This window comes from Aquarana catesbeiana, linkage group LG03 (assembly GCF_042186555.1).
Source record: "Aquarana catesbeiana isolate 2022-GZ linkage group LG03, ASM4218655v1, whole genome shotgun sequence".
Taxonomy (NCBI): domain Eukaryota; kingdom Metazoa; phylum Chordata; class Amphibia; order Anura; family Ranidae; genus Aquarana; species Aquarana catesbeiana.
In genome coordinates this window covers 19,300,480-19,319,837 of record NC_133326.1, presented here as the reverse complement: position 1 = coordinate 19,319,837, position 19,358 = coordinate 19,300,480, and the positions used below count along the sequence as shown (strand labels likewise).

The window sequence follows — 19,358 nt, the reverse complement described above, 5'->3', positions numbered from 1 at the left end:
TGTTACGGAGGCAAAACTCTGCTCAGCAATAAAACCAAAGCTAGTACAAGTTATAAGGCAGCAGACTAAAGAAATTCCCTGCGCAACCACAGTAGATGAATGCAACCATTACAGTTTGACAAAAGACCATTTGCACTAAATGTACATCAACTTTTTTTTTTTTCCCCCCAATAGAACTTTTATTAAAGAATAGCAAACAGTCATGAAACAGTTCAGTTACAGAGACATGAATTAGCTAGAAATCAGTATACATGAAAAAATAGCGTACATCAACATTTGTGTTTTCTTCTATTTTGCCTTTACAGCAGAAACAGCCTAGAACCAGCACTAAAATGAATTTGTGTTTCATAATGCAATATGACAAATCTGTATATGCAGAACAGAATATTTCCCAAGGACCGGCTGACTCAAAGTCTAAACATAGTGGGAGACCTGTCCCTGTAAGGTCCCAGGTACACAACGCTCTGGTCAGAATCCATTGATCCAGAAAAATCCCATGACAACCAGACGTCAGTGTAAAGATGAATTTGCATTATGGCTTTAGAAAACCTTGAATCAACATTTTGCAGCAATCTTCATTGCATTCCCCCTTTTTTCACACTGTTAAACCATAAGAAAATACCCAACAAACATTTTCAACTTTTGTCAGCTTGCATGAGCTCAGCTAAAGGAGGACAGACCATGTTAGATATTAGCAGTGAGATTTCCTCAAGAAATGAAGTGGCCACTTGTCTCCCATCTTACATAGAATAGAGCATGTGGGCAGTCAAGTCATAGGCCTGGGCATACCCTAATCACCGTGTGGCGCAGATTCCCAGTTCAAACCCCTGATATTTCACCAAAGCCCCCAAAAAGAATTTGCAAAAAAATAAAATTGTAAAAAATAATGAATTAAAATACTGTAATACAAATAAATACTACTGACACCATCATTATATTATTTGGTCCACCTCGCCATGGTCGACCAAAGAAGTTGAGGGCACGTGCTCAGCATCATATCCAGAGGTTTTCTTTGGAAAATAGACGTACGAGTGCTGCCAGCATTGCTGTAGAGGTTGAAGGGCAGTCAGCTTGTCAGTGCTCAGACCATAAGCAACCTGTATCAAATTGGTCTGCATGGCTATTGTCCCAGAAGGAAGCCTCTTCTAAAGATGATGAACAAGAAAGCCGACAAGCAGTTTGCTGAAGACAAGACTAAGGACATGGATTACTTGAATCATGTTCTGTGGTCTGAGACCAAGATAAACTTATTTGGTTCAGATGGTGTCAAGTGTGTGTTGGCAACCGGGTGATTAGTACAAGGACAAGTGTGTCTTGCCTACAGTCAAGCATGGTGGTGGGAGTGTCATGGTCTGGGGCTGCATGAGTGCTGCCGGCACTGGGGAGCTACAGATCATTGAGGGAACCATGAATGCCAACAGGTACTGTGACATACTGAAGCAGAGCATGATCCCCTCCCTTCAGAGACTGGGATGCAGGGCAGTATTCCAACATGATAACGACCCGAAACACACCTCCAAGATGACCACTGCCTTGCTAAAGAAGCTGAGGGTAAAGGGGCATCCTCAAACGGAAGGTGGAGGAGCACAAGGTCTCTAACATCCACCAGCTCCGTGATGACGCCATGGAGTGGAAGAGAACTCCAGTGGCAACCTGTGAAGCTCTGGTGAACTCCATGCCCAAGAGGTTTAAGGCAGTGCTGGAAAATAATGGTGGCCACACAAAATATTGACACTTTGGGCCCAATTTGAACATTTTCCCTTAAGGGTGTACTCACTTTTGTTGCCAGCAGATTAGACATTAATGGCTGTGTGTTGAGTTATTTTGAGGGGACAGCAAATTTACACTATTATACAAGCTGTACACTCACTACTTTACATTGTAGCAAAGTGTCATTTCTTCAGTGTTGTCACATGAAATGACATAATAAAATGTTTACAAAAATGTGAGGGGTGTACTCACTTTTGTAAGATACTGTACATACACTATATTGTCAAAAGTATTTGGGCGTCTGCCTTTACATGCACATGAAATTTAATGGCATCCCAGTCTTGTCCGTATGGTTCAATATTGAGTTGATAACAGAAATTAAGGAATGGCGCAGATGGGTACAAACACTGCGTTATGGGACTAATGACATTAAATGAACAAACACAAATATAAAAAAAATGCTATATACAGGATATAATATAATCTATAATAAAATAGATCAACCTAAAAGAACAGAGTCCCGGAGTAAAACAAAATCCATATGTAAAGATAAAACAGTAGCACTGATGGCATCTCCCTTAAAGGTGAAGCAGACTCTGAAAGGCAAGGTAAGAAACAAAAAAAGGGGCGCCTAAGTGCAGTATGTTTAAAATAACAATTTATTAGTAGTATAATCAGCCAAATGGCTACTCACAAGACAGTAGTGAGAAACAAGCATGGGTGTCTCAATATGGGGTGTGCGGTCACTCTGTAATCCGGGGATACGTCCTGAGTGTAGTCCCAGTAAGCTGAACTGATCCTGGATGATGCAGGGTGATCCGGAGGATGGAGCCAGCCAACCTGCGTTCTGCTCAGCAGTGACGAGCATGTCAGCCGGCCTGTGATGGAACCTGCCGGCCTGTGTCCTGCTCAGCGGCAGCGTGCTTGTCAGCATGGGACGCACTTGGTGCGATCCGAAACTGGAAGTGACGTCGGGGCACCAGGATCAGTTCAGCTCACTGGGACTACACTCAGGACATATGCGAATAGCCATTTAGCCGATTATACTACTAATAAATCGTTATTTTAAACATACTGCACTTAGTAGGCGCCCCTTTTTTGTGTTTCTTCAATATTGAGTTGGCCCACCCTTTGCAGCTATAACAGCTTCAACTCTTCTGGGAAGGCCGTCCACAATGTTTAGGAGTGTGTCTATGGGAATGTTTTACCATTCTTCCAGAAGCGCATTTGTGAGGTCAGGCACTGATGTGGAGGAGAAGGCCTGGCTCGCAGTCTCCCCTCTAATTCATCCCAAAGGTTTTGGGTTGAGGTTAGGACTCTGTGCAGGCCAGTTAAGTTCCTCCACCCCAAACTCGCTCATCCATGTCTTTATGAACCTTGCTTTGTGCACCGATTCAAATCATTTGGTGGAGGTGGGGTTGTTTTTCAGGGGTTGGGGTTGGCCTCCTAGGTCCAGTAAGGGGAATTCTTAAGGCGTCAATATACCAAGACATTTTGGACAATTTCATGCTCCCAACTTTGTGGGAACAGTTTGGGGATGGCCCTTTCCTGTTCCAACATGACTGCGCACCAGTGCACAAAGGAGGGTCCATAAAGACATGTATGAGGGAGTTTGGGGTGGAGGAACTTAGCTGGCCTGCACAGAGTCCTCGTAGATAACCCCCAATAAAGGCATTCACCTCCTCGAACGAGAGCCTGTATCTGGGTGAACTTGTCCCTTGGCTCGGAATATCTTTGGATGATGCCGTCTCACTTCGCTCATCCAAAGGATCTGATCCTCCCCCCCCCCCCGATTCGTCACTCTCCTCTGGGGCTGAAGCGGGGGGGAACTGCGGCTGGTTGTTTTGGGGTTTCAAGGTTCGACAGCATTGACTTTATAGCCTTCATTTCTTTAACGCCAGAAATCAATTCTTTGCATGCCCCCGTTGCCTCCTTGTAAACCAATTTATCACAACAAGGTTTACAAAGGGGCTTGTTCCACCCTTCTTTAATTTTGTTCGTACATGATGGACACCTCTTCTTCCCACCTGACCTCTCCGGTTCTTTGGGCTGAGCCTGAGACAAGAGAAGAGAAAGGAGGCAAAAGGGAAAGGAAAAAACAAAAGACAAGCTGCTGTCAGAAACCTCAGCAAACCAGTGGGTGTATACTGCCACCAACACCTATGTGCACCCCCACCAGCCGCTGACGGGTTTCACATGACTCTTTAGCCTGGATCCCATCTCACTAAGGGGGGGGGGGGAGGGTGCTGTAGGCCAAAGACACCCGAGTGTCCGCCTACCTGAGCTGGGCCAGCATCACTGCCACCCGGTTCAGCTAGATCCATGCTGTCCTCCTGGAGCATTGTGCTGCTGCTGTGGAACAGGATCGTCCGCTTGCCGTGGCTGGCGTTTTTTAAAAAGACCGCCATGTATGCGGCGTCCACGCTCGCCCCCGAACCGGAAGTGCTGTGCCGGAAGTCCCCGGTATCAGCTCTCCACAGCCTGACCGGGTACTTGTAGACCTCCTTCCCCCTCTTCCTTAGGCAGCCCTACCTAGGCTCAGGGGAAGAAGAGCTCCCATCCAGCCTCCTCCAGTGGTGGAAACAGACTGGGGAAGAGGGACAGAAGCCGCCCTTTACGGATTTGAATTTTGTGCTTCCTGCCTCCGGAGGTTGAGCCCATCTCTCTAGTGCTGTCCTGGACAGACTAAAGAAAAACAAAAGTGTTATTCCAATCTTCAAGCCACAGCGACCAATGAGCAGACTAAAAGCAAATCAGTACACCCAGATTTGAAAACACACTCCAGCTTATTACCAGATCCTATTGACCACTGTTGCTATAAATGGTTAAACGGCGCATGAGGGTTTTAAGTCCCCCGGCAGTTAGCCTGCCTCCTCCAAAAGCCGAATATAGAATAAATTGCCACATCTCTCAAAAACACAGGACAAAAAGTGATCCGCGCAATACTGTATGGCTCATTTTATTTAAAAGTGTGCACTCACCAAAATAACAAGCATCAAATTATATCTCCAGCCGTAGCATTCCTTTGGGCAAACAGAGGACCCAGCCAACAACTGACCGACGTGTGCGTGATGACGTCACTCTCGTAGGCCCCACAACCTACGCGTTTTGTCACAGATGACATCATGGGGGGATTTTTCACAAATTTTTATGTTAAATATTATGTAATATTTTATAGTGCTGCACATTTTCTTACACAATTAGTACAAATAGGATATAACAATTATTTGTGCTGGAAGCTCCTTTTCATGGTTTACCTAAGAGCAGTGATGAGTTTATTATCTTTTTTTTTTTTTTTAAGAAAAAAAAACAAAAAAACACTACAATCGGATGTGGTCAACAAGGAAAAACATCAAGCACAAACTGATACCTGACAAGGAACTGTGGTACCAAAGCAATACAAACTGGTACCAGACAAGGAACCTAGGAAAAAAGTAGGGTTGTCCCGATACCACTTTTTTAGGACCGAGTACAAGTACCGATACTTTTTTTCAAGTACTCGCCGATACCGATTACCGATACTTTTTTTTAAATGTCACGTGACAGTGTGTTTTTTTTTTTTTTTTTTTAACAGTGCTTTCTTTTTTTGTGGGGTGGGGGGGTGGGGAGGGGGTGAACGGTGTATGTGTGTGTGTGTTTTGTTTTTTTTTTTTATTATTATTTATTTATTTACAATTTTTATTTTTTTAAATAATATTTTTTTTTATACTTTATTGCAATATGTGTTTTTTTTTTTTTTTTTTTTTATCAGCCCTGTTGGGGGGCTTTGGTGAGATATCAGGGGTCTTAACAGACCTCTGATATCTCCCCCTTGAGAAAGAGACAGAGGATAGAGATTCCCCAGTCCCTTTCTCTGCAGCCTCAGCTGCACTGAGAATGAATGGAGAGAAGACAGCGGCTCCTCTCCATTCATAAACTGAGACATCGTAATCACAGAAGATTACAATGTTTCAGTTATGTGAATGGACAGAGTCAGCTGACTCTGTCTATTCACAAAGCAAGGAGGAGGAGGACAGCGGAACGGAGGGGGAGAACGGAGGGGGAGAATGGAGGGGGAGAACGGAGGGGGACAGAAAAGGAGAGGGGATCGGAGGTGACAGTCACAGCGGAGAGGCACAGAGGAGGAGAGGGGATCGGAGGGGACAGTCACAGCGGAGAGGCACAGAGAAGGAGAGGGGATCGGAGGTGACAGTCACAGCGGAGAGGCACAGAGGAGGAGAGGGGATCGGAGGTGACAGTCACAGCGGAGAGGCACAGAGGAGGAGAGGGGATCAGAGGGGACAGTCACAGCGGAGAGGCACAGAGAAGGAGAGGGGATCGGAGGTGACAGTCACAGCGGAGAGGCACAGAGGAGGAGAGGGGATCAGAGGGGACAGTCACAGCGGAGAGGCACAGAGAAGGAGAGGGGATCGGAGGTGACAGTCACAGCGGAGAGGCACAGAGGAGGAGAGGGGATCAGAGGGGACAGTCACAGCGGAGAGGCACAGAGGAGGAGAGGGGATCAGAGGGGACAGTCACAGCGGAGAGGCACAGAGGAGGAGAGGGGATCGGAGGGGACAGTCACAGCGGAGAGGCACAGAGAAGGAGAGGGGATCAGAGGGGACAGTCACAGCGGAGAGGCACAGAGGAGGAGAGGGGATCGGAGGAGAGGGGATCGGAGGGGACAGTCACAGCGGAGAGGCACAGAAAAGGAGAGAGGAACGGAGGGGGATAGCGGAGAGGGACAGAGGAAAGGAGGGGACATGGAGGAGGATGCAGTGACAGTCAGCGGTGAGCGATCACCGCTGTCACTAAAGCAGCTGAAAGCCGGCGGGGGGGAGAATCTTGTAACTCCCCCACCGCCGATCACAGCTGTCCTCCAGGTATCGGGTGAAGCATCGGGAGCATTTGCCCGAGTACAAGTACTCGGGCAAATGCTCGGTATCGGTGCCGATACCGATACTAGTATCGGTATCGGGACAACCCTAGAAAAAAGTAATTGCAAAGGAAGACCAGCCAGTAGGAAGGCCCCAAGTCTTTACAGACCCAACCTCCTAGGGATCAAGAAACAAGGGAATTTGTTGAAACTGTCATCCACCCTGTCAAGGTGAGACTTACCAGGGAAGAAGAAAAAGAGGTTGAAACTGTGCAGGTGAAAGTGATAATGAAAAAAATATATAAACGCAAACAAGCAACTGGCAATTATACAACAGAACAAATTGTGTGAAAATACATATAAGACAATTGCCGCGCTGAATAAATAGTGATATAAACATGTGAAATAGAATAAAGGTGACAATAATCAGTTCATAGGATTTCCACATAAGTCCATATAAAAATAAATGTGATAAAATCGTTGCAACACGTGCCCAAGGAAAGTAAACGAATATACTGCAACACGTGCCCAAGGAAAGTAAACGAATATACACCCAAGCGCACCTTACACCGTATTGATACAAGATGTGTCCTTATCAGATAGCTAGACTCTACATTATAGCAGTCTAGTCAGACATGGAATCACACATCATGAAGGGTCCCATCCATCGGATGTAGAGAGGGGTAGCGTCACGGCCACTGGTGCTGGTTAGTCACTTGGAGGAATGGGAGGAGAGGGGGGGCTGCACCTGCCTGCTACGCACTACTGCTGCTGCTGGGTGCATCCCCAGGAGATGCCAGACACCTACACGTGAGAAGTGCTGAGCTCAGCATTCCCTCTCCTTTCCTTCCTCCGAGTGACTAACCAGCACCAGTGGCCGTGACGCTACCCTTCTCTACATCCGGTGGATGGACCGTTCATGATGTGTGATTCCATGTCTCACTAGACTCATAACGTGGAGTCTACCTATCTGATAAGGACACATCTTGTATCAATGCGGTGGAAGGCGCACTTGGGTGTGTGGTCATTCACTATCCTTGGACAGGTGTTGCAACGATTTTAGCACATTTATTTCTATATGCACTTATGTGGAAATCCTATGAACCGATTGTCACCTTATTCGATTTCACATGTTTATATCACTTTTTTTTAGCGCGGCAAATGTTGTTTTATAGTTAGCAGTGAAGAACCCTAAAATGGATTTTAACAACCTGCAAAGACTTCTGGGGTCACCCTCTGCAGCGAGAACATCCCTCTTGCGTCTACATACAGACATGTTGTAACCAGGTAATGGTGCCATAACTCGCTCAGGGTACGAGGCAAAGCCTCAGGTGATCACAACGAAGTTATGCTGGGAAGGCCTACGTTTTTTTTTGCCAGTATCCATTTCTCCTGTAGGAAGCAGTACAACCCGACAGTATATGACTTCTTGTCTCCCTCAATGAATGGTAAAAAAAAACATGTTCCAATTTTAATCAACTGACAGAACAGCTCTCATAGAAAAACACTTCAGTGGACAGCCCTAGTACTGCAATTTGTATAATATAAAACTTGCAAGATCCCTCATGAAGCATTAGCATAATTCACTTACTATCTTCCTCTCGTAGAAGGCTCCACTGCTGTAGGTTGTAGCAAGGGTGGAGGCACACTCTTCCAAGTACCAAGGCTTGTAACCATTCTCGGTGGTGCTGCTAATGGAAATGGTGTAGACACTGTTGGTATATCCATCACAGGAGCAGTAATCTCCTTCCCTACCACCGTTACCGGATGCCCAGACAAAGATTGAACCAAGCCCTTTACGGCCCTAAAACAAAAAAAAAAATATGGCATTAAGCTTTTAAACCTATTTACTTACAGCAGAACTTCAAATAATCCTGTGTCTCAGAGAATGCATGGCCCATGGAAAATAAGGAAAGGGATTTACTGTAAATCTCCTATTAGGGGCACAAAAACAAAATTGTCTGAACCCGGAAGCCAAAAACGATCATACAATAATGTACATATCAGATATCCCCATACATAGGAGTGATGTGAAGTTAAAGTGCGTTTTCTCATGGTCTAATTATAATATATGTGTGTGTGTGTGTGTGTGTTTTTTTAATCCTTAGCAAGTCAGGACCAGAAATGTAAAATTTCCGTAAATTTTAAAACCATGGGAATAAAAACTTTTCCCGTCGCCCCCCCCCCCCCCTCCCCGAAAAAATTGAAATTTGAGGGGAAAAAAAAATAAATCAGTGTGGAGTAATTGTACAAATTGAAAGTCATTTTGTTACACTGGGAATGTGGAATGCAGTGTATATAAGAGTATTATGCTTGAAATAAAAGTGCAGCTTCAGTAAATAAACTAAACCGGCTTTTTTAAATTGTATTTTTTTTTTTTGCAAATGGAACAAGGAGCAGCAAAAAGGACTGTATATATTCAGAACATTTCACCTATACATGAGAACAGGTCACCAAACCCTTTCCCTCATATTAATTTATAAACTTCCTGCCAATATGCATTATCAGTTATTTTTTAGAAATTCTTTATTTTCACAGAAACAGTACTACAATTCCACAGATCAACAGTTCACAACAGACATTACATTCAATATGAAGCGAGCTAATCGCATGGTTAAAAAGACTTGTCTTTAGAAATACTTCTGTGTTGTAGAATCATTAAAATTATATAATGTTATATTGCATCAACGAGCAACACCGTTTCTCATTTTTCTATAATTTTTTGGAACCAAGCCGAACCCTGGTTCGGTCCAAGATGTAGAAATCGGAAAGAGGCTATAAATGAATCTGTGGGGGTAGTTAGTGGAAAAGCTACTGCTGAGATTGCTAGGGGGGGGACTGTTCTTTGTAAATGTATAAGGGGGTCCATACTTTACAATATTTCTCATCTTGCACTTTTAGCACCATGAGAAGGCTCTCCATTTGTTGAATTTCAGTTATCTTGGCTGGCCAATGTGATCTGGCTGGAGGGGTGGTGCTCTTCCACAATTGTGGGATTCACACCTTCGTTGCAGTTATGAGATGTTTTAGGAGTGATTTTTTGAATTTTTTAATGGATAGAGGGGTATCATGTAATAAGAAAGCTGCCGGGTTCTGTCCAAGAGGCACACCTGTGATTGTTATGATTCTGCTACCATCGTCCAAAATTCTTTCAACTTTGGGCATTCCCAAAATATGTGAAAAAGGGTGCCCTCAGACTCCAGATAGCGCCAGCAGACATTTGATACTTGCGGGAACATCTGATGAAGTACTGCCGGTGTTCTGTACCATCTAGTAAGGAGTTTATACCCTCCTTGATACCTACTCGCCAGGGATGCCCTATGAGCAAAAAGGAAGATCCTGTCCTTCTGAGCATGAGAAAAAGTGACAGATCTTTTTCCCATAATTGTAGGAAAGAGTTCTTGTGGCACTTCCAGTCTATATCAGTGAAGCATAGAAGTGTGATAATCAGTGTCGTAACGGTTTGCCCATTAAGCAGATTTGCTCGAACAAAGAAGGTGAGCGTACTACAGCATATGCTGCCGGCAACGAGCAGAGATATGCATGAAGCACGGCGAAGAAAGTCAAGGTCTGACAAGAAATTATATTCAATCTTTCCGCTCGTCATTAGGCGGTTACCAATCGAGAAATGCAAGAGCCAGAGGAAGCCCCACTTTTTCAAGGCAGCAAAATGAGGGTTCGTTAGGCCCGGCTGAAAAGTCGGTGTGCCAGGATAGGGGTTAGAGGTCTCGGGTGGAGCGAGATAGTAGTGGTTTTGAAGACAGTTTTCAGTGTTCGTAAAGTGGTGCCAACAGTTTGGTGCATTTTGATCCCCTGCTCCATGTGGACCCATGGTTTCTTGTTTTGGAGCACACACCAGTCAACCACTCTTACTAAATGTGAGGCCTCGTGATATTTGACTGGATCCGGAAATCCAACCCTGCCTCTTTCCTGCATTATTGTAGCATTTGGAAAAGACTATTTCTTCTCACAATATTTACAAATTGCAGCTATGCTCTGAGCAGAAATTGCACTGTCGAAATGTTTCCAAACTCTAGATATTGGTCTAACCATTTTACTGAGAGGAGGAAAAAAAAACAAAACAATTTACTGAGCAGACTATAAACACTATGATGTAATGGTAGAGAACATTAATAGAATTAAAGGTTAAAAAAGATATATTAATTTGTTAGACAAATTTACCCTCTTACCTGTCAATTAAAAGTGGTTCTAAAGCCAAAACATTTTTTACCTTAATGCATTCCTTGCATTAAGGTAAACATTTTTTAGGCATTGGCATCCCCCCCTCACCGGCCTCTTTACTGACCTGAGCCCTCATTCGATCCAGCACTGTGAACGTCTGCAGCTCTTCTCTGCCCTTACTTCCAGGTCTCTCTGGGGGACCAGGAGCCATTGGCTCCCAGTGCTGTCAATAAAAGCCAGTGATGAGGGAGCAGGGCCGAGTCCTGTTGTCTGTGTCAATGGACGCAGCAGCGGGGCTCCGGAGTGAGCATGCATGAGTGCCCCCATGGGTGCACTGGACAGCAAGGAGGAGCCAAGAGCATGGGCGGGGGACTGGACAAGAAGAAGAGGAGGTTCGTGGCTGCTCTGTGTAATTCCATTGCACAGAGCAGGCAAGTATAGACATGTTTGTTTTTTGTTTTTTTTTTTCATTTTACCTTTAAAATCATTTTAAGCCTGAGAGGACTGAAACTATCAACTGTATCCCAACAATCACCCAACTGTAGGAAGTACAAGATGGAGCCCACAAGCAAACTAAACTGGCCCCTAGTGGCAGAAATGCACATTTCTCTTGTTTGAGAAATGCATTGAGAAGTACAGTGTTACTTGAATTGTATTCCAGGATTTACTTCAGCTGAGAGAACTTGTAATAATTTACGACTAGGTTTTAGGAATCTTTCTTTAGGGTCTTCATGTTACACAACTTGAATACCATGCCATAGATAGATCATTGTAAAAGAACATATTGTACACTCTTTTTCTTCAATTTTTCCGTAAACAAAAAAAAACTCAAAGAATGGCTTTGAAAAACAGAATCCCCCCCCCCCCCCCCCAAAAAAAATGTTTCCAGGCCTTTCCATCTCTAGTCAGGACAAATGAAAATAAAATGCATACCGGGAGCAAAGCTTATCTGCACAGGGCTTTAGTTTATCTTGTGGAGTGTTGACACCAATCTGGTTATTTGGAAACCCCTTTTGTTTTCCCATTCCTACTGCAGAAAAGGTATTCCCAAAAACATCCACTATAGACTCCTTCCCGTGGACCACATGATAAATTATGGTGATAAATCTGAGCGAAGATACATCGACCACAAAGATGGCAAATTACCCAGCATAGGCATTAAACAGAACCACCCCCTACTGACAAGTAGAAGCTGATAGCCACAGAACGATTAAGATAATTGGATGGAACCTTCAAGTTGCAGTGTTCCTTACTATCAACAAGCAAAGTTTTCACTTGGGTGGAAATTTCTCTTTAAGGTAGAACTACAAAATATGCTACTTCATTAGATGAAGACATGCCATACAATATGACCTATTCCATATAAACAAATAAAAATTAGGGGGGAGAAAAACACTCCCCTATCATTTCTGGCCGCAGCCATCTTGAGTAAGGGCAGATGATTCATGCAGTGTTTACTTCCTACCATCATCTTCGAAAGTGAAAGTAAAAAAATGAAAAACCATTTTTGGGTTGTCCCTAGAAAAGTAATAGATGGGAAATCTTCCAATGGGTCACATTAGTTCTGGTGAGCTGGGGATCCCCAAAAAAATCTTTTAATTTGCAGAGATATCCTCTCACTTCCTGTTTGGCTATGGAACAGGAAAGTGAAGGTAAATCTCTGCAATGGGGCAGAGATGGCGAAAATAAATCTGACAAGGGTTATAACCTTCCCTTAAGCCTCATACACACTGTACGATTGTTGGCAAAGATCAGACGCTCGGTTGGCCAACAATCGTACCGTGTGTACGAGGTTTTACTCTACGCAACTGAAAAATAAAACATTTTTGCCCATAGTACTTTATCTCAGGCATGAGCTAAGAAAGCCCCTCCTCCCATGAAGACTCCTGGGATGTATGATATAATTTTGGTCTAAGCCAGAAACTAGGAAGTAATCAAAAAAAACAGAAAACATGTAGATACAATCTACCTTCCTATCTATTTACAAATTCTAGCAGCCTAAGGTGTAAAAATCGTTAATGTTGATTAAGAGAGCAATGTGCCACTTCAAGTCAGTTTTCATACCTGATGGAGGTAACCCTAATATACAGTGCCTTGAAAAAGTATTCACCCCCCTTGAAATTTTCCACATTTTGTCATGTTACAACGAAAAATGTAAATTTATTTTATTGGGATTTTATGTGATAGACCAACACAAAGTGGCACATAATTGTGAAGTGGAAGGGAAATGATAAATGGTTTTCAAATTTTTTTTACAAATATGTGAAAAGTGTGGTGTACATTTGTATGGCGCCCTGAGTCAATACTTTGTAGAACCCCCTTTCACTGCAATTACAGCTGCAAGTCTTTTTGGGGATGTCTCTACCAGCTTTGCACATCTAGAGTGAAATTTTTGCCCATTTTCTTTGCAAAATATCTCAAGCTCTGTCAGATTGGATGGAGAGCGTCTGAACAGCAATTTTCAAGTCTTGCCACAGATTCTCAATTGGATTTAGGCCTGGACTTTGACTGGGCCATTCTAACACATGAATATGCTTTGATCTAAACCATTCCATTGTAGCTCTGGCTGTATGTTTAGGGTCTTTGTCCTGCTGGAAGGTGAAACTCCACCCCAGTCTCAAGCCTTTTGTAGACTCCAACAGGTTTTCTTCTAAGATTGCCCTGTATTTGGCTCCATTTTCCCATCAACTCTGACCAGCTTCCCTGTCCCTGCTGAAGAAAAGCATCCCCAGAACATGATGCTGCCACCACCATGTTTCACAGTGGGGATGGTGTGTTCAGGGTGATGTGCAGTGTTAGTTTTCCGCCACACATAGCGTTTTGCTTTTAGGCCAAAAAGTAAAATTTTGGTCTAATCTGACCAGAGCACCTTCTTCCACATGTTTGCTGTGTCCTCCACATGGCTTCTCACAAACTGCAAACGAGACTTCTTATGGCTTTCTGTCAACAATGGCTTTCTTCTTCCAGATTTGTTTAGAACACGACTAATAGTTGTCCTGTGGACAGATTCTCCCACCTGAGCTGTGGATCTCTGCAGCTCCTTCAGAGTTACCATGGACCTCGTCTGCTTCTCTGATGAATGCTCTCCTTGCCCAGCCTGTCAGTTTAGGTGGACGGCCATCTCTTGATAGGTTTGCAGTTGTGCCAAACGCTTTCCATTTTCGGATGATGGATTGAACAGAGCTCCGTGAGATGTTCAAAGCTTGGGATATTTTTTTTGATAACCTAACCCTGCTTTAAACTTCTCCACAACTTTATCCCTGATCTGTCCGGTGTGTTCCTTAGCCTTCATGCTCACTATGGTTCTCTAACAAACCTCTGAGGGCTTCACAGAACAGTTGTATTTATACTGAGATTAAATTACACACAGGTGGACTCTATTTACTAATTAGGCGACTTCTGAAGGTAATTGGTTCCACTTGATTTTAGTTATGGGTATCAGAGTAAAGGGGGCTGAATACAAATGCACACCACACTTTTCAGATGTTTATTTGTAAAAAAAAAAATGTAAAAACATTTATAATTTTCCTTCCACTTCACAATTATGTGCCACTTTGTGTTGGTCTATCACAAAAAAAAAAAACAATAAAATACATTTACGTTTTTGGTTATTAGATGACAAAATGTGGAACATTTTTATGGGGTACGAAAACTTTCAAGGCACTTTACATCAACATTTTACTTGACAGTTCTCGTTTCACTATAAAATGTTCCGTAGTAATTGCGTATTCCTCCTCTACATACAAATATGTCTTATGCTTTACAAGTCTTCTGCCCAGCAGAATCATTAATAAAGGACGCACATATGGAGACATTGAGGCCCACCAATTCTGAGCCAGGACAATCCAGCCCTGACAGCGCTGGACATTCACCAGTCCCACACAGCTGTGACAGCGCTCTCCACTGGGAATATTTGGATGACTTCTCTAGTACTTAGGCTTGTCGCCAGCACGGGCACCTCCCCTCCGTGCCTTATCACATTTACAGAGCATGTGTCCAATGTGTCAGCTGCACGCACACCCTGACCACAAGGGCCCGTGTCATAGAAAATCTTGTTCCATGACATCATACCACAACAGGAGAGGAGGACCAGGACGTCGGAAATTCTTACTGCACACAATATAAATATATTTATTTGTGTTTTGCATCTAAGCCCGACCACTGTGTAACGCTGAGCTGACAAATGTTGACAAGCCCTCCAACTTTTTAGGCCGAGTATTTAGAAGATTTCATAATGAAATCACATTGGAGAATACACAGACGGCAAAGAATAAAATTCACATGTAGAGAAAAAGAATACAAACATGAGATTGCAATACACGACAGCGGGGTTGATTTACTAAATCTAGAGCGTGCAAAAACTGGTGCAGCTCTGCATAGAAACCAAGCCAAGCAATCATCTTCTCCCGGCGAGGGAAGAATGGGGGGGGACGGTCAAGAGAAACCATTGCCATTGGGAGAGGGCAGTGATTATCGCTAGCGGCTATAAGAGCCACTTGCGATAATCACAAATCAAGCAGACTGGTTGTACCCAAGTTGGTCGATCAACTTGGGACATTTAGCCTGCCCATTAATGGTTCGAATTCGAACTGTGTATAGCTGGACTTATGCCGCGTACACACGATCGGGATTTTGGTCGGAAAGAGATATGATGCCTTTTCGGACGGGATTCCACCCAAGCTTGCCTTGCATACACACAGTCACACAAAAGTTCTCTGAACTTTTGACTGTCAAGAACACGGTGACGTACAACACTACTACGAGCCGAGAAAATGAAGTTCAATGCTTCCGAGCATGTGTCGAATTGTTTCTGAGCATGCGTGATTTTTTGCACGTCTGAATTGCATACAGATGAACGCTTTTTCGGATAGGAACTTTTTCTGACCGAAAAATAGAGAACCTGCTCTCAATCTTTTGCTGGCTGGAATTCCGCCAGCAAAAGTCCAATGGAGCACACACACGGTCACATTTTCCGACCAAAAGCTCTCATCGGTCTTTTGCTGGCGGCAATTCCGATCGTGTGTACGGGGCATTAGTTTTCAACTTCCTTTAAAAGACCAAGCTGTCTGGCAAACCATTTACTGCTCACGGGTGCTTACAATAGTCAGTTTTTACTCATATATGTAATATATATATCCCAAAAGCAGTGGCAGCTGGTGCTCGATCAGTCGGGGGGGGGGATGGGGGGGGTTCTGGGGGGCAGCAGACGGACCTGACAATGGACCCCCCCCCCCCCAACACCCGCCCCCAGTTGCCATGCCAGCTTGATGAGGTCAGCCGCAGGGGTGGGATCGATGTCGGAGAGGTGTACACTGATACACAGGGGCAATCCATGGTCCCTGCCACCTACCAGTGCTCTCTATAGGTGTGTGCTCCCCTCTTGTGCAGCCAGCAACCCATCTCTGACAGCAACAGGAGGAGCTGACAGCACTCAGCATGGAGGAGCCGGAGGATCAGACTTGGCGGCTGGTGGGTCGGTCGGTCCTCGGCATCATGGCGGTCGTACGTCTCCTCCTGCCTCCTCCCTGGCCAATAGGATCGCTTCTCCTTTCGGCCAATCGGGAAATGGGTCCCAGGACACGCTTCCTGATTGGCCAGAAGACTCAGTGTGACAATAGCGAATATTTATACGCTATTGTCACACAACTGAGTAGGCTTGAGGCGCAGTGCTGTGCGCCCCGAGTCCACCCTTTTTTGAAGCCTATTAATGCCTCAGGCTCTAATCATGTACTTAAAAAAAAAAAAAAAACCCACTGGAATCCATGAGTCCAGCGCCCTGCAATTAGATTAGGGGGCCTGGACCCCCCATGGATTGGGGGGGGGGGGGGCCTTATGGACGGGTCGCCACTGTACAAAAGGAAAAAAAACAGTTACTGTAACTGCTTATAAAGTTTTATTTGGAGTTTGGCTTTAATTTGTTAGTGAAGTTCATCTAAATCTGTTAGTCCATTTGACACTGCCCCCCCCCCCCCCCCATTGACAATGGTGCTGTCTAAGGGTGCCTCCATTGCTTCTCCATGCAGTGTGGGGGCACTCTAAGACAGCATGTTAAAGGCAAAATCACTAAGTGCAAATAAAGGGGAAAGCCTAAAAAGGAAAACTAATGGAGTCACCATTTAAAGACTGGTAACCTGTAATATATTAAATTTTTGGCTTATCACCTTAACCTGTTGCCTATCGACCCCTTATTGGTTTTTAGAGAACATCTGCGTTCAGAGCCTATTGGCATTCAATTTTAGAACCCAAAGCAACAGCCCTCTGCTAGCATCAGCCCTTTTATACAGAACTTTTTCTTTTTTTACTTAATGAAACCTAGTTTGGAATTTTTGTGGAATTTTTAAAAAAAGAATTGCTACGAGGTCAATTTTTTGGGCAGTTTCTCCCACCATTAACATCTTCCCCTTTCTTCTAGAAATTTTTGGGTGGAATAAACTTCCTGCAGCACATGCACAGTGTACACCCCCAGCCCACTCCTAGAATCCGTAGGTTACAGAGAATGGATTATAGTGTGGGGACAACGGGCAGGAGTTACAACATTAGTAGCCACTCAATGGTGCAAGAGAGAAGGTGCTGTGTCTAGAAGAAGCTGTGGAGAAGATGGTAACAGAAAGAATCGATGTGTCAGTGCTGAAGGATTACACTAGCAGTGTATGGAGCACAGCTTTAAATCTTGAAGGAAACAAACATACGCAACTGCTAAGTTCTTAAGTGACAGAGATTAGCCACTTGACCTCCAGAAGGTTTTACACCCTTTATGACCAGGGCTTTTTTTGAAATTCAGCACTGCGTTACTTTAACAGTTAAATGCGCAGTCATGCAACACTGTACCCAAATGAAATTTATATATTTTTTTTTTCCACACAGAGGTTTCTTTTGGTGGTATTTAATCACCATTGGGTTTTTTTATTTTTTGCTATACAAAACAAACAAAAAGAAAAAAAAACACACAACATACCGAAAATTGAGAAAAAAAAGAACAACCTCTTAGTTTCATTATAAAATGTTGTAAATCATTTCTTCAGAAATTTAGGTAAAAAATGTAGCCTGCTACATTTCTTTGGTAAAAAGTAACCCAAATCGGTGTACATTATTTAGTCTGTAGGAAAGCTAGAGAGTCTACAAACTACTGTATAATATATATATATATATATATATATATATATATATATATATATATATATATATATATATATATATATATATATATATATAATTTGCTCAATTTTCATATATATATACACACACATACTCTCACACACATATATATTATACATATGGAAATTGATCAATCTTGATGTACTGGCAGCCTATCTCATTTCTTGAGACCCTAAAATGCCAGGACAGTACAAATACCCCCAAAATGACCCCTTTTTGGAAAGTAGACAGTCCAAGGTATTTAGTAAGAGGCATGTCACTTTTTTTGAAGTTGTAATTTGTCACAATTTTTTGGAAAGTTAAGAACTTAAATAAAATGTGTTTTTTTTTCCTTTACATACTGTCACCAGTGCAGTACAGCGGCATCATATGACTGGTGTGACGGTGATCAGGGACACTGACTGGTGACAGTATGTATATAAAAAATGTTTTTTCCATTATTTAAACTATGTTTTTTTTCATACTGTTATCAGAGTAGTCCAGTGTCACCACAGCAACACTGTAGTATAACTCTTGGGGGGTTTGGAATTTGTTTTTGTGATTGGCCCAGGTACCATGTGATCACTGGTGACCAATCACAGATTACACACAGTAGTAAACAGTGATGTCATGAATGGATTCCATTCATGACTGTTGGCATGCACAGCAATCACGTGGTATCTGGGCTGATCAAAGCAGCCCCATATTGAGCACGGCAATCTGTTGCAGAGTACGCCCCAGGGAGCGCATGCAGTACGCATGAGCGGGGTGACGTACTGGTACATCGCACTGTCTGCTCAAGCCACCAGCCGGCAGTAAAATTATTAATGGACGGAGGCAAGTGGTTAAGGTATCAGATCCAGCTTTCTGCTTGAACACAAAGACACCAAAACTAATACAAAATATGTTAAGTTCATCACCTTTTTAATGCCTTCTTCAAAGGCTTTTTTGGCCAGAGGTCCAGGCCCATCCACAGTCTTCCCATCATCATCGGGGCCCCAGCTTGCACTGTAGATGTCAATGTAGTCAGGTCGGATGCCAAGAGATTTCGCTTCAACAACATCTGTTACGTCCCCATCTAGCATGCGAATTCCTGAAAAAGGTTAAAAAAAAAAAAATGTTAATTTCACAAAAGGGGGGAAAACAATGACCTATGGCAGGGGTCTTCAAACTGAGGCCCTCCAGGTGTTCAGGAACTACAATTCCCATCATGCCCAGTCATGTCTGTGAATGTCAGAGTTTTACAATGCCTCATGGGATGTGTAGTTCTGCAACAGCTGGAGGGCCATAGTTTGAGGATCCCTGACCTATGGTCAAGTGGCAACGAATTTAGGTAGCCAACACGGTTTGAGACAAAGATCAAGTGAAGTGTCAGCAATATACGAGCAAAGCCCATATGGTTACACTTTCAATGACAAGAGATCGCTTTCACTACTACGCTGAAGCTAAAGCTCAAAAGTAACAACTTGTGAAATTT

At 43.6% G+C, this 19,358-nt stretch overlaps 1 protein-coding gene across 2 annotated transcripts in view; it reads right to left on the bottom strand.

Annotated features, from left to right (window-relative positions):
- PCSK6 (proprotein convertase subtilisin/kexin type 6) overlaps nt 1-19,358 on the bottom strand; it is a 338,484-nt gene that overhangs the window by 118,395 nt on the left and 200,731 nt on the right. For both annotated transcript variants that reach the window (XM_073618353.1, XM_073618354.1), the window contains exons 7-8: nt 18,802-18,974; nt 8,157-8,369 (exon numbers count right to left, since the gene is read on the bottom strand). In XM_073618353.1, coding sequence (XP_073474454.1) covers nt 8,157-8,369; nt 18,802-18,974 — 386 coding nt within the window. The remainder of the gene's footprint in view (nt 1-8,156; nt 8,370-18,801; nt 18,975-19,358) is intronic.